General features: G+C 42.6%; 1 protein-coding gene and 1 non-coding gene across 2 annotated transcripts; both read left to right on the top strand.

Annotated features, from left to right (window-relative positions):
- Positions 1-239: 239 nt before the first annotated feature.
- Positions 240-10,045, top strand: DHRS9 (dehydrogenase/reductase 9). Its single transcript, XM_052636138.1, has 5 exons — positions 240-258; positions 3,424-3,795; positions 4,984-5,242; positions 7,117-7,280; positions 9,704-10,045. The coding sequence occupies exons 1-5, from the start codon at positions 240-242 to the stop codon at positions 9,925-9,927; spliced, it is 1,038 nt and encodes a 345-aa protein (XP_052492098.1). The 3' UTR covers positions 9,928-10,045.
- A 3,297-nt stretch (positions 10,046-13,342) lies between these two features.
- On the top strand, positions 13,343-13,415 carry TRNAG-CCC (transfer RNA glycine (anticodon CCC)). The gene has a single exon. It is a non-coding gene; the product is annotated as a tRNA-Gly (tRNA).
- The last annotated feature ends 439 nt before the right edge of the window (positions 13,416-13,854 follow it).

The raw sequence follows: 13,854 nt of genomic DNA, 5'->3' as shown, positions 1-13,854 counted from the left end.
TGTTTTTTCTTTTTTTCTTTCTCTTATTGTCCTTTTATATATTCCATAGGCACAGAGTCTACCTAGTTGGTTGTGTGGATTTAATCTGCAGCTTGTACAGCTGGTGGAGAGATTTTCAATCCTCTTCCTTAGCCACTCTGCCCCTGGAGCTCAATTGGGGTTTTATCCCCACCACTGCATGCAGGTTCTCCATGGGAGTTCACTCCTGAGGCTGCCCTGGAGGACGTGGGCCTGCCCCAATGAGGATCAAGAGTGGAGGTATCGCAGCTGCTTGAATTGTGGGGACCCTGGCAGCACCGTGCATGCAGGGGAGGCGGCGGCCACAGGAGCAGGAGGTACGGCACTAGTGAGGCTTTTGCCTTCTAGCCTCTGGCAGCTCTGCACCAGCGAGGACTGGGCATGGAGGTGGCACGGCCGTTCAGAGTGTGGGGAACCTGGCGGGGCCAAAAGTGTAGGGAAGCCGGTGGCCATGGGCATAGGAGATAAAGTGCTATTTGACTCTTTTTCAGGGGCTTCCCAGGTGGTGCTAGTGATAAAGAACCCACCTGCTAATGCAGGAGATATAAGAGACATGGGTTTGATCCTTGGGCTGGGAAGAGCCCCCAGGAGGAGGCATGGCAACCCATTCCAATATTTTTGCTTGGAGAATCCCATGGACAGAGGAGGTTGGCAGGGTGCAGTTCACAGGGTCGCACAGAGTGGGACATAACTGAAGCAATTTAGCACAGACATAGAGTCTTTTTCTAGCCTCTGGAAGCTGGCATTCAAAGGACTTCCCTAGCTGGTCCTTCTTTGTTGCTTGGTGAAGCAGGTGCTCAAAGGGCCCTCCTGGCTCTGATCTTTCTCTGTTGTTTGGTGCATCAGGCCCCCCAAGGACCACCATCTCTGGGGTCTTGCTCTACTGGTCAGCTGCTGGCTCTGGCCTGTGGGGAGAGAGAGAGGCTACAGTGGTGGCTCCACCCCCTGCACATGCTTCAGCAATAGGGCCCTGCCTCCGTGGCTGCCCAGCTCTCCTTCAAGGGCACTCCCACCGTGATCGCCTCCCTCACATCCCTTCAGGCCATCTCCTGCAGTCACCAGCAGTCCTCACTTCGGGATTGCTCTCTAATCCCAACGGTCCAGCTCCCAGCGACTGCGCGTACAGAGGGACCTGTGTCCTGGACAGGTAGGGCTGTGGTTCTCTGCTCCATTCAGAATGTCACAGATCAATTGATTCACTCTCCAACAGCCTCAAATGCCTCCTCTCTGTCCCAAACTATTGCTCTGGTGTGGGAATCTCACCCCTGCTTTAGTTCCTTCACCCCCTGAGTGCAGATCCAGTCCTACTCACTCTCCTAATTTTCCCTTCCTTCCTTCCTTCCTCTTACTGAGTTTTGTGTGGATCCATATTCCTTTCCGGTGGTCAGGCACTCCTGCCAGCTCTCAGCTGGTGCTCTGTGAGATCGTTGGATCTGAAGATACATCCCTGATGCATCCATGGAGAGAGAAGTACTCCATGTCCAGCTACTCCTCTGCATTTTGTCGTCTCTGTAGCGTTCACTTTTATCACTTGGTTCAAGCGGTATCCGTCAGATTTCTCCACTGTGAGATTACTATTGCTCTCTTTTTGATTAGTACGAGCCTTATGCAGAGATTCTTTGAGATTCTATAGTTACTGTTTCTCATCGGAATTTCCCCCACTAGTTTAGAATTGCCTGGGACAGCTGTTACTTTGTCAGCTGCCACATGATGATTTGCTAATTCCAATTTTCCTTTTACATTTATTAATTGGCATATTAATTATCCTATAAAATGAGGCAAGTAATGAGCCCTTTCTAACTGAAAAGGCTATGAAGAGGATCTAGTGAGACCTATATGCAAAAGTGAAAGGCAGAACGCTTTACGGAAGTAAGCCATTGTTTTACTATTGCTCCCTTAGGCCTGCCTGCCAGCAGCAAAACCCTACAACACAGAGTTTCCACTCGCAGCTCTGCTGCTGCTGCTGCTGCTAAGTCACTTCAGTCGTATCCGACTCTGTGCGACCCCATAGACAGCAGCCCACCAGGCTCCCCCATCCCTGGGATTCTCTAGGCAAGAACACTGGAGTGGGTTGCCATTTCCTTCTCCAGTGCATGAAAGTGAAAAGTGAAAGTGAAGTCGTTCAGTCGTGTCTTACTCTTCACAACCCCATGGACTGCAGCCTACCAGGCTCCTCCATCCATGGGATTTTCCAGGCAAGAGTACTGGAGTGGGGTGCCATTGCCTTCTCTGACTCTCAGCTCTAGGGCACATTAAACCCCATGAATATCTGCATTTTTCACATAATTCCCTTGGGAGTTTGGATTACCACAAAGGTTACAGAATCCATTTAGTGAGTATAGTCAACTTTTAGTTATTCAACAATTTTTTATCAAGACCTAGGCTTGAGCAAAACGCTATACTAATTGAATGCATAAACATGAAATTTCCTTAAAATGTCTAAATATGAAATTTTGCAAGAGTCGGTTACACCACTCCACCCCTCAAAATTATATATTTTAAATGTATTTATTTATTTGAAAAGGGGAAATCTTGCTACATAGACATCGACTTGCAACAAATCAATAATTCCTACAGAGGGAAGATTTGGAAAAACTATACCAAATTTTTAAGTCACAATAGTCTAAAAACCTGACTGCTTTAGAAATAGTCACAGCTATACCACAAGAACCAACTAGTTTGCACAAACCTTCCTTTTACCTCTGACTTATTTTTCTTACCCATTTTTTCCTTCTTTAGCTATAGATCTTTCAGCAGGAAAAAAAGATGAAAGCAGAGTCCAAATTTTCCACAATAAGTGAAAATATATTGAATTATTTTTTATCTGAAACAATCTATTCCTTGTAAAATAACAGAAATAGTGTTGTGTGTCTGTGTGCACGAGTGTGTATCATTCTATCTGTGTTTATGTTCATATTCCTTATTAAGCAAAGAAATATTTGCATATATAGAGAGAGAAAAAAAGTAAAATCAACCCAATGACCCACGTCAATTTTGCCAGTTACTTTCTCTGCCACTTGGGAAACCCTTGTGGCTTAGTGGTAAAGAATCTGCCTGCAATGCAGGAGACACAGGTTTGATCCCTAAGTCGGGAAGATCCTTTAGAGGAAAAAATGGCAATCCACTCCAGTGTTTTTGCCTGGAGAATCCCATGGACAGAGGAGCCCGGAGAAAAACAGTCCATGCGGGTCACAAAGAATCAGACACGACTGAGCACACACACGCACATATGATAGGTGTAGTTTAACACTTAAATGGCCATCTTCCCAACCAAACAAGAGTTATTGTATTTTTAACCATCTATGTATCCATCCAAATGCATTAAGATATCTTAAGTTCATCACTCTGGGTTATTATGCCCTAATGGTTCTAATTTGAATTTTCTTTCTAATTCTGAACAGTCAGGACGCCATCTTCTTTTATTGTTCAAGAAAGAAGTGTCCTTGTCATACAACAGGAAAAAAATGCTCTTTTGGCTGTTAGCTCTTCTGATCCTTTGTGGTTTTCTGTGGAATTATAAAAGACAGCTAAAGATCGCAAATATCACTGATAAGTACATTTTCATCACTGGATGTGATACTGGCTTTGGAAACTTGGCAGCCAGAACTTTTGATAAGAAAGGATTTCATGTAATTGCTGCCTGTCTGACTGAATCAGGATCAACAGCTTTAAAGGCAGAAACTTCAGAGAGGCTTCATACCGTGCTTCTGGATGTAACTGACCCAGAAAATGTCAAGAGGGCTGCCCAGTGGGTGAAAAACCAGGTTGGAGAGAAAGGTGAGTGATGTGAAAATGAGGGGAATGGAGGGGGTGTTGAGAAGTAAGCAAAGCTAAATGAAAGTAAATAGTCTGATTTTAAATGGTCTTTCCAAAAAAAAAAAAAAGTCTGCTAAATACCAGTTGTGTACTGGAGAAGATGGGAGAAAGTTTAGGCTAGCCCTGAATATTTCTACATTGCATGCATGAGAGACACAGCCCATGTTATCTTCTCAAATGTTCACATGGGTGAATTTAGAACTGAGATGATTGTGTTAACTGGCCTTTTTCTGTGAAGTGCTACTCTAGCCACTTACATAGCAAACTTGGGGCCAAAAGCTACAGTAGATCCTGAGGGCAACCCTTGAATTGCCATCTGGATATCCAGGACCATCTTCTGACTGCAAAATGGTTCCAGAGCTCACACAATGTCACTGGGAAAGGAAGAAAATAGTCTGGCGATCTGAGCAAATGTGTCTTAGGCAGTCGTGGTAGAATAGGGAGTCATCAGACCTCATTCTGCATTAGATTCTGCAAAGATAGGAGCATTCTGAACTAGAAGACTTTTTATTTTATTTCCTTGAATGAAGTTTGAAATACTCTCATGGATGAAGATATTTGAATCCACAAAGGAAAAAACAAACAGATATGATTTTTCTTTATCACATCTTCATTATATAGTTGAGACTCTGAACCTCAAAAGCAGTGGTTTGATAAGGCTCCAAATAATATTTTAATGCTTGAATGCCAAACACTTTTAACAATGTTAAATGTTTCCCATCATAAAATAAGACAGGTGAATGATTGGATTTTTACCAAAAAATAAATGTGAAATAGATCGATGTTGTTCTTTGTCTATAAAAACAGTTCATAAGTATTCTCTGGCTATGCCATCCAGCATGATAGGAAAAATAGAGCAATCTCCTCACATCTGAGATGAAAAAGTCTCACTCAGATAGTGTTTGACATTCTAAGCAGAAACAGAAAAATTGTGAGGTTGGTTTCCAGTAACGAAAGTTCAGCCGTTTCAGTTTAACCTCCCACCCACTGTACTATCACTTCCCCAAACTGCAAGTATTCAAAGCAGGAAGGAATGTGACTGGAAGGAGGAAATGGCACCATCAGATAAGGCAGAGCTGTATTTCCATCAAGGAGGCCTATATAAATGTCACCTTGTGCCACACCTCCTTCCCTTCCGCTCTGTTCTAGGTCTCTGGGGTCTGATCAACAACGCTGGCATTCTTGGTGTGCTGGCACCCAACGACTGGCTGACGGTCGAGGACTACAGAGAACCTGTTGAAGTGAACCTGTTTGGACTCATCAGTGTCACGTTAAACATGCTTCCCTTGGTCAAAAAGGCTCGAGGGAGAATTATCAATGTCTCCAGCATTGGGGGTCGGCTTGCATTTGGTGGAGGGGGCTATTCTCCATCTAAATATGCAGTAGAAGGCTTCAATGACAGCTTAAGGTAAAGCAAACATGGACATCTTAGCAAATAATAACCACTAACACTCACTGAACATTTATCAACCAGACACTCTATTTCGTGCTTTAAACTATTCCCAATTTATGATACTGAAAGTCAGCCCTTGACACACGGGTTTGAAGCAAAACATAAGGAAAAAAAATTTTTAAAGTGAGAAATAAAATCTAAATGATACCACTGAAGCTAAGAAAGATGAGATAACTCCCCCAAGGTCACCCAGCTGTCAAGTGGTAGAATAGGATTTGAACCTAAATCTTTTAAAGTCTTTTCTCCTTTTTGCATTAATGCATATGTGAATAGTGGTGGCAAATTTGTATTCAACAGATTAGCTTGTTTAATAGTTAGGGAATCACAGAGAGGAACTAAATCAGGTCTCTCTGTTGGTATTACTGTCAGATGCAGACACAACAGTGATATCTTATTTAAAACCCTCAGTAGAAAATTATCTGATAAAGTAATGACTTAGTGATGCAACATTTTTTCCCGCTTGTTGCAAGTTCTGAACTCAAATTTCACACACTATAGCTGAGTGAATGGTAACCGTCCCACCTCTACCCTAAGGACAAGAAAGACAGCTTTCCTCTGATGCTTCTATTTCCAAATAAAACTTAGAAGCTTGCTACCCTGGAGAAGGGAACGGCAACCCACTCTATTATTCTTGCCTGGAGAATCCCATAGACAGAGGAGCCTGGCGAGCTATAGTCCGTGGGGTGGCAAAGAGTCGGACAAGACTGAGTGACTCACACACACACACACACACACACACACACACAAGCTTGCTAATCTAATGTGAAGATTTTGCTACCACAAGAAAGCACTGACTACCTCTTTTTGCTATGGGTCACCAGAGAACTCCAGAGAATAAAAGCATTAAAGGACCAATTTAATAAATCCTTCAATTCAGTGCCCCAGGCATTAGTTTCTTTCAGTTTATGATGTCTGAGGTTCACTCTTTGGGTTTATGATGTCTGAGGTTCACTGGGCTTCTCCAATCTGTAGCTTTATGCCTTTTCACATATCTGAGGAGGTTTCAGCCATTGTTTCTCCAAACATTTTTTATCTACAATCCACTCTTTCTCTTCCTTCTGGGATTCTAACACAAATATTAGACCTTTTGATTTTGTCCCACAGATTCCTATGGTTCTGTTCACTTTGTCAATCATTGTTCAAATCTCTCTGCTGTTCAAATTAGGAAATTTCTAGTGATCTATCTTCAAATTCATTGACTTTCCTTCATCTTCTTCATTTTACTAATGAGTCTAGCCAGTAAATATTTTATTTTGGTTAATGCATTTTTCAAGTGTAAAATTTTCACTTGGTTCTTCTTTATCTTTTCTCTCTTTTCTGAAGCTTTCTAAATTCCCATTTACTTCAGGAGTGTCTCTCTCTTGGAGCATGTCTGTAACAAGCACGTTAAAGACTTTGATAATTCCAACATCTGTGTTACTTCGGCCTTGCTAAACACTTGGTACAGCATGAAACTATGAGTCTTATTAAATTCTGGGGAGAATGTTGATAGGTTTCTGTTGTTATTGTTGTTTTTAGCAGATAATTGACCAGCTTGTGTTCAGGTCACAACTTCCAACCAAACTTCTGTGGTTTGTTCCCAATGTTTGTTCACTTTCAAAGACTTTGCTGTGCTATTCAGATGTGTCCCACATGTATACTGCATAGTAGCCAGTCTGGAATGTGGAAGATGATCCATCCCATAGTTCAGTTCCTCATCTGCAAACTGAGATGGTAGAATACGATGCTCTTTCCTGGGCACACCATTCTGTGATTCCATGAAAATATTTATAAGCAAACATTATTCAAATAAGCCTGAATTAAATGTCTTCAACTGGCTCTTTTCACAGGAGGGACATGAAAGCTTTTGGTGTGCATGTCGCTTGCATTGAACCAGGATTGTTCAAAACCAATTTGTCAGATCCAGAAAAGGCTGCTGAAAAAAAACTTGCCATTTGGAAGCATCTGTCTCCAGACATCAAACAACAATATGGAGAAAGCTACATCAAGAAAAGTGAGCTTTGGGGTGGACCCAGGGTCCTATGGGGTTCATTGTCCTAGACAGCTTGAAAGAGACTCGAACAGAAAGGCAAAAATAAGGTTATCATGGTAATACACCAGTAGAGATCTCAAATATAGATCAGGAGTCCCTATTAATTAGTGTCATCTCTTGCTCGTGTTTATAAACCCTTACTGAGCATTTACTAAGTGGTAAGTTCTATACTAAATGCCTTACGAATTGTATCATTTATTCCTCAAAAGAACTATAGCAGCAAGCAGAGGCTTGGGAAGGGGAAATGCCCTACCCAAGTTTATACAGCTCCTCAGAGCAATGCCTGGACTGGAGCCCATGGTCATTAGATCTACACAAACCACCTCTTTTTGGTGATCACCTACCACTCATTCAAAGACTCAGACTCTGACTAACTTACAATCCAGGTGACAACAGAAAGTAACCAGATGACTCTGAACACTGAGATTTACGACATGCAAGAAACTCAATCTTTATTTCTGAGACACAACCCAACAGCCTAGAAGGAGTGCTAGATAGTACAGTCTCTAACTGCTCAAGAAATTCAGCACAGGATCAAAGCATTTCTGGCTAAGAAACCTTCATAGGAAAGGTCAGGTTTGAACATGACCTAAACAGGAAGAAATTATTAATATTTGGGTGGAAGCTTTCCGCAGCAGGAATGCATGGCAGTGGAGATGGAAGGAGAAATAAGGTAAGTCAGACTGAGTCAAGGCTGGAGGAATAATCATAAAGGTTAGATAACAATGAGTAACACATAGTAAACATTCACTATATACTTGTCACCATTCTAAGCACTTTACACAAACTCTTTCATTTAAAACACCCAAACAAATCCTCTGGATTTTACAGAAGCAGAGGCACAGGGATGTAACTTGCCCAAAGTAGCACAGCTAGTAAGTGGAAGAGCTGGATTTGAACCCAGATGGCCTGACTTGGCCATCTATTCTCTGCCATGCACTGTAATGGGAATGAGGCTTTGAGGACCTGCTGGAACTTCCTGTATTGGGGCTCTTGCCTCCATATCAGTCTTCCCGGCCCTATTAACATTTACTCACTAGTCCTCAAACACTTACTAAGCTCCTGCTTTGAGCCAGGAGTTCCACCTGACGTGGTGTCACCCTAACCCCAGCTGTGATCCTGCCTCTTCTTTGGCGGGCTTAGCTAAGACAGCCAGCTGTGGCAAGGTTCGAGGCCAGGAGTATTCAAGGTGGAGCCAAGCCTAGTCATATCTACTGGGGGAGAATGACTGACTTCTGCAACTACCCCACTGCACACACACACACACACACACAGACACATGCATACAGGTACATATATGTCAACTAGAACGTCTGGTTTGACAAACCTCGCAGTGCTGACATGTCACGACATATCAGGTCACGACCACTGCCACTAAATGCTGTTGCTCACTCACCGACTCCGAAGCCTCTAAGTTCGAGAACAAAATCCCTCATTGAAAAGAGCTTTCCCTGTTTGATGTTGAAATTGATATTTTCTAGATGCCTGAGAATGTATCATCAACTTCTATCTCAAATTTTTTTGACTTGGCCTCTGGGTCAGGGGTCCTTTCTCAGAATTACGAAAGGCTTAGAGCCCGATTTTGTCCTGGTTGCTCTTATTACAGTTCTCCAAGCCAAGACTTTGAGATCAGCGAGACTCATAGATCCAAAGCAGACCACAAATTTAAACTCACTTTGCTTCGTTTCCCAGATTGGAGTCATAGGAGTTTAAAATAGACTTAAGACTTCTGAGCTAACCTCAGTTAGGCTCTTGGAACAGCTTGTGGCTACTGGGAGCTGAAGTCAAAAGATTTAACACAATCGATTTTCCCTTGAGGATACACAATTTAAAATATGTTTTAAGAGCGTAGGAGGAATGCTTCAAGCCATCACCAGTCACTGTCTCTTTAAAGCTATCTTGGCTCATTACTCAAACAATTCATTTGCTGAGAACCAGGATACCTTTAGCTTCCTGAGTCAGGGCTTTAGTGGATGAGTCTCTCTTTATTCACTGAATTATAGAGGCACGTGCTATATTAGTGCACACATACATGCGCAAGCATGTGCACACACATTTCCTATATCAGATTTGTTTTAAGAAGCACTGTGTTTATACTACTACCACCATGTTTATACAAACTACTAACTTCCTGGGTTCTGGCTTCGAACAAGCTCTCTAGGAGATTCTGCTGCTCACTCAAGTCTGAGAGCCAACAATCTAAAGAAATCACTGCTGCTTCCTTTTCTGAGGAATAGATAAAAACCCACCACAAGCGGACCCAGTTATAATGGCAAATTCAAAATAAATTCCCTCACTGCGTCCTCCCCTTTGCAACCTAGCTTCACACTCCCCTACGCCCCTTCTTCCACAGGGTAAATGTGCTTCTGTCTCTTTTTTTACAGGCCTAGAACAATTGAAAGGCACCGCATCCTTTGTGAACGTGGATCTGTCCCTGGTGGTGGAGTGCATGGATCATGCTCTCACAAGTCTCTTCCCTAAAACCCGTTATGCTGCTGGAAAAGATGCCAAAACTTTCTGGATCCCTCTGTCTCACATGCCAGCAGTTTTGCAAGACTTTTTATTGTTGAAACAGAAAGTAGAGCTGGCTAATCCCAAGGCAGTATGACTCAGCTAATGACAAATACCTGCCCCAGGCTGTGAAATTGGCTGATTTCTAGGACACATCTCAATCTCATTCTTTACCTAATCCAAACTGGACTCATTTAGATCAAACTCCTTTTGGTAAAAAGACGGGCTGCCACCATCACCTTTGAGGTCCCAGGGTCCCTCCTTAAATTTTTCTTGAGAAGATGGGCAGGGATGGCACCTGCCCGATATTTAGCCTTTGCCTGCTGGTTATAATGTATGGAAAGTGGACAGGCTTTCCCATCCAAAATGATTTTTCACCCGTGCCTGTCCCATGCTTCTAATCCATATCACTTAGAGTGACTCCTGAATGTTAAATATTTGTTTCTGATCAAAATATTAAGAGATAAGTAAAATAATTTCTTAAAGGGGGATTGGATGTACTATCTTGCTGAGAATAAGATTCTGAAGGACTGGAACCCAGTTCTGTGAGCGTCAATGGGGGCAGGAGAAGAAAGGGTAAAGGGGCCTTGTGAGACTGGTAGAAGCTAAGGGGCAGCAGAAAAATGCTAGGTAAGAGTGCAAGTAGGAGGGAAGGAAAATCAGAGAAGGAATAAGAGGACTGAAAAAGAGAAACAGGTATAAAAGTGTAGGTAGAGAGATTCCAGGACCACCATCTGCGGATAGGTGGTAAGAGCAGAGGAACTTGTCATTCCAAAAGAAGAAAAATGTAGAGCCTGTGTGTTTGTCCTGAGGCTTGTAAATGTAACGAGACATAGACTCTTTTAAACTTACACTTGAGATGGTTGGGAAATCCAGTATGTGAGGTGTCTCTAAAGCCCCATGAAAATACAGAGCTAAATTCAGAGACTCTCTTGTACCGGCAGTTACGGTGAGAGCAGGCCTGCTGCTGGCTCATTTAATGGTTCTAAACTGGGTTGACTCTGAACCCACACCCCATCCAAAAGAAACTGCCTAAACAGATGCTTCCCCAAACCCCAGCACCCAGTATCACTTACAAAGGTTGGTTGAATATTTACATGAAAAAACCCAAAGTGTCAAATTTTAATATCTGTTGCGGGATAATATGGGCTTCCCTGGTGGCTAAGATGGTAAAGAATCTACCTCTTTGCAGAAGACTGGGATTCAGTCCCTGGGTTTGGAAGATCCCCTGGAAAAGGAAATGGCAACCCTCTCCAGTAATCATGCCTGGAGAATCCCATAGACAGAGGAGTCTGTTGGGCTACAGTCCAAGGGGTCGCAAAGAGTCAGGCACAACCGCGCAACTAACATGCTTGGGCAACCACAGAATAACACAGAGTGAAAGAGTTGGGGAAATTATCTAGTGTGTATATTTGTGCATGCATGTGCATGCACACACACACACACACACACTGAATTTACTGTGAAGAAAATATTTAATATCTGCTGCTTAAAACCACGTTCTTTTGAAGATGTCAGTAATCCTATTCATTTTTACTCACCTTTCTGGAAACATCTGCCTATGAAGGAGTTTCCTCCTTTGACATTTACAACATATTGATGACTTTCAAAAACAAATTTCCAATGGTATCAGGTCCATATGTTTCATTATTTTGAGAAAAGATACGCTCATCCTTTTTACATGAAAATGAAGACAGTCACAACAAGAATCATATAGAAAAATTCTCAAAAAAAAAAAAAAAATTCTCAAGCAAAGTTATCTCAACTATCCTCACTACCTATCAGTGGACTCATCTCCATCTTGGTCCTACAAGGCCCAGAGACCATTCCACCTGTACATCCCTGATTTCTTCTGGTTGGAATTAACACTAGGCAATTGTCACTCATCTTGTCCTTGGAGATGAAGTTCATCCACATCGTTTGCTGAGGCTTCTCCTTCTCACCTTGAATTCCTAGATCTTGGGTTCATTTCATTGCTTTAAAAATATCTAACCTGGGACTTCCCTGGTGGTTCAGTGGCTAAGGCTCCATGCTCTCAATTCAGGTGAGCCTGGGTTTGATGCTTGGTCAGGGAACTGAATCCCACATGGCACAGCTACAGATCCCACATGCCCACAACTACAACCTGATGCAGCCAAGTAAATAAATATTGTAAAACAAATCTAGCCTGCTGCTCCCCAACCTTCCAGGCCCTTAGGGCTGCCCAGACTTTTAGAATCTTCCAGAACCTCCCTTGCTGAACTTTCCACTGTGTAGTTGAGCTCGCGTGCATGCATGCTCAGTCATGTGTGACTTTGTGTGACCCCATGGACTGTAGCCCGCCAGGCTTCTCTGTCCTTGGAATTCTCCAGGCAAGAATCCTGGAGTGGGTTGCCATTTCCTTCTCTAGGGGATCTTCCTGACCCAGGAATAGAACCTGGGTCTCCTGCAAGAATCTCTGGCAGATTCTTTACTGTCTGAGCCACCTGGGAAGTCCTGAACTTTCCTAATGGTTATTGCCTTTGTTTTGCATAGACCTGACTTCTTTACTCATTTCTCCATGTAGTTATAATTGATAACTCCCTGTTTCATCCAACTGAAAAAAAATGCTATACTTAAATAAATGCTGCCAAATTATGGTATCACTTCAAAATAAAACCAAATATATTCACCCAAGTAACTTTTAAAGTTTTTTCAACTAAATGAGGAGATGAGGGTATTTGAAGTAGAAAGGCATAGTCTCAACAAAAGCACATGACCTAGGAGGGAGGGAGGGAGGGTCACTGCGCCAAAGGTCTGAAGTATAGGTTTCTAGACTTCTCCCCATCTCGCCATTGCTTCTTATATTCTCTGTGCTTTTGGGAAAATATCATATATTTATCAATAATATTTTGGTGGACATATGTGCTGGGCTTTCTGCTAAGCCCTGGCCAACAGTCAAGAAAAAGACATAGTCCCTTTCTTAACAGAGCTTAAGGTAAACCAGAAGTGGATGAAACCAGAGCCTATTATACAGAGTGAAGTAAGTCAGAAAGAAAAACACCAATACAGTATATTTATGCATATATATGGAATTTAGAAAGATGGTAATGATGACCCTATATACAAGATAGCAAAAGAGACACAGATGTAAAGAACAGACTTTTGGACTCTGTGGGAAAAGGCAAGGGTGGGATGATTTGAGAGAATAACATTGAAACGTGTACATTACCCTATGTGAAACAGATTGCCAGTCCGGGTTCGGTGCATGAGACAGTGTGCTCAGGGCTGGTGCACTGGGATGACCCTGAGGGATGGGATGGGGAGGGAGGTGGGAAGGAGGTTTAGGATGGGGAATGCATATACATCCATGGTTGATTCATGTCAGTGTATGGCAAAAACCACTACAATATTGTATAGTAATTAGCCTCCAATTAAAATAAATAAATTAAATTTTTTTTTTTTTTAAAGGTAAACCAAAGACTGAGGCCACTGCTCAGGATACCTTAGAGGGACTTCTCCAGGAATCCCTGGTCAAGATGAATTGAGGAACTTCCCTGGTGGTTCAGTGGCTAAGACTCTGCACTCCCAATGCAGGGGGCCTGGGTTCAATCCCTGGTTAGGGAACTAGATCCCACATGCCACAACTAAGACTTGGCACAGCCAAATAAATTTTTTTAAAAAAGATGAATTGAGATATCATCTTCTACCACTTCAAGCTAGGGAGGTCCCTCCCCACTTAGTTTAGAGGGATCAAGAAAGTGTTCCAGATCTTTCCCTTGATCTGATCTAAAAAGCCAGCTCTGTCTGATGTAGCTCTATGTGAACAATACATTCAAACCTGGAGTTTCTATCTCCCTCACTCCACCAACTCTTTCCAGGTCCAGCACCAAGTACCATCAATGTTATCTCCTAACTGCAAAGAGACCAACCAGTCCATTCTAAAGGAGATCAGCCCTGGGTGTTCTTTGGAAAGAATGATGCTGAAGCTGAAACTCCAGTACATTGGCCACCTCATGTGAAGAGTTGACTCATTGGAAAAGACTCTGATGCTGGGAGAGATTGG

The sequence above is a fragment of the Budorcas taxicolor genome, chromosome 2 (genome assembly GCF_023091745.1).
Source record: "Budorcas taxicolor isolate Tak-1 chromosome 2, Takin1.1, whole genome shotgun sequence".
Taxonomy (NCBI): domain Eukaryota; kingdom Metazoa; phylum Chordata; class Mammalia; order Artiodactyla; family Bovidae; genus Budorcas; species Budorcas taxicolor.
This window is presented reverse-complemented; position numbering and strand designations above follow the sequence as displayed.

Bases quoted from the DNA above. Each gene is read 5' to 3' on its own strand.
- DHRS9 (XM_052636138.1), top strand. The intron at 5,243-7,116 runs GTAAAGCAAACA...CTCTTTTCACAG, and splicing joins GGCTTCAATGACAGCTTAAG to GAGGGACATGAAAGCTTTTG. The intron at 7,281-9,703 runs GTGAGCTTTGGG...CTTTTTTTACAG, and splicing joins AGAAAGCTACATCAAGAAAA to GCCTAGAACAATTGAAAGGC.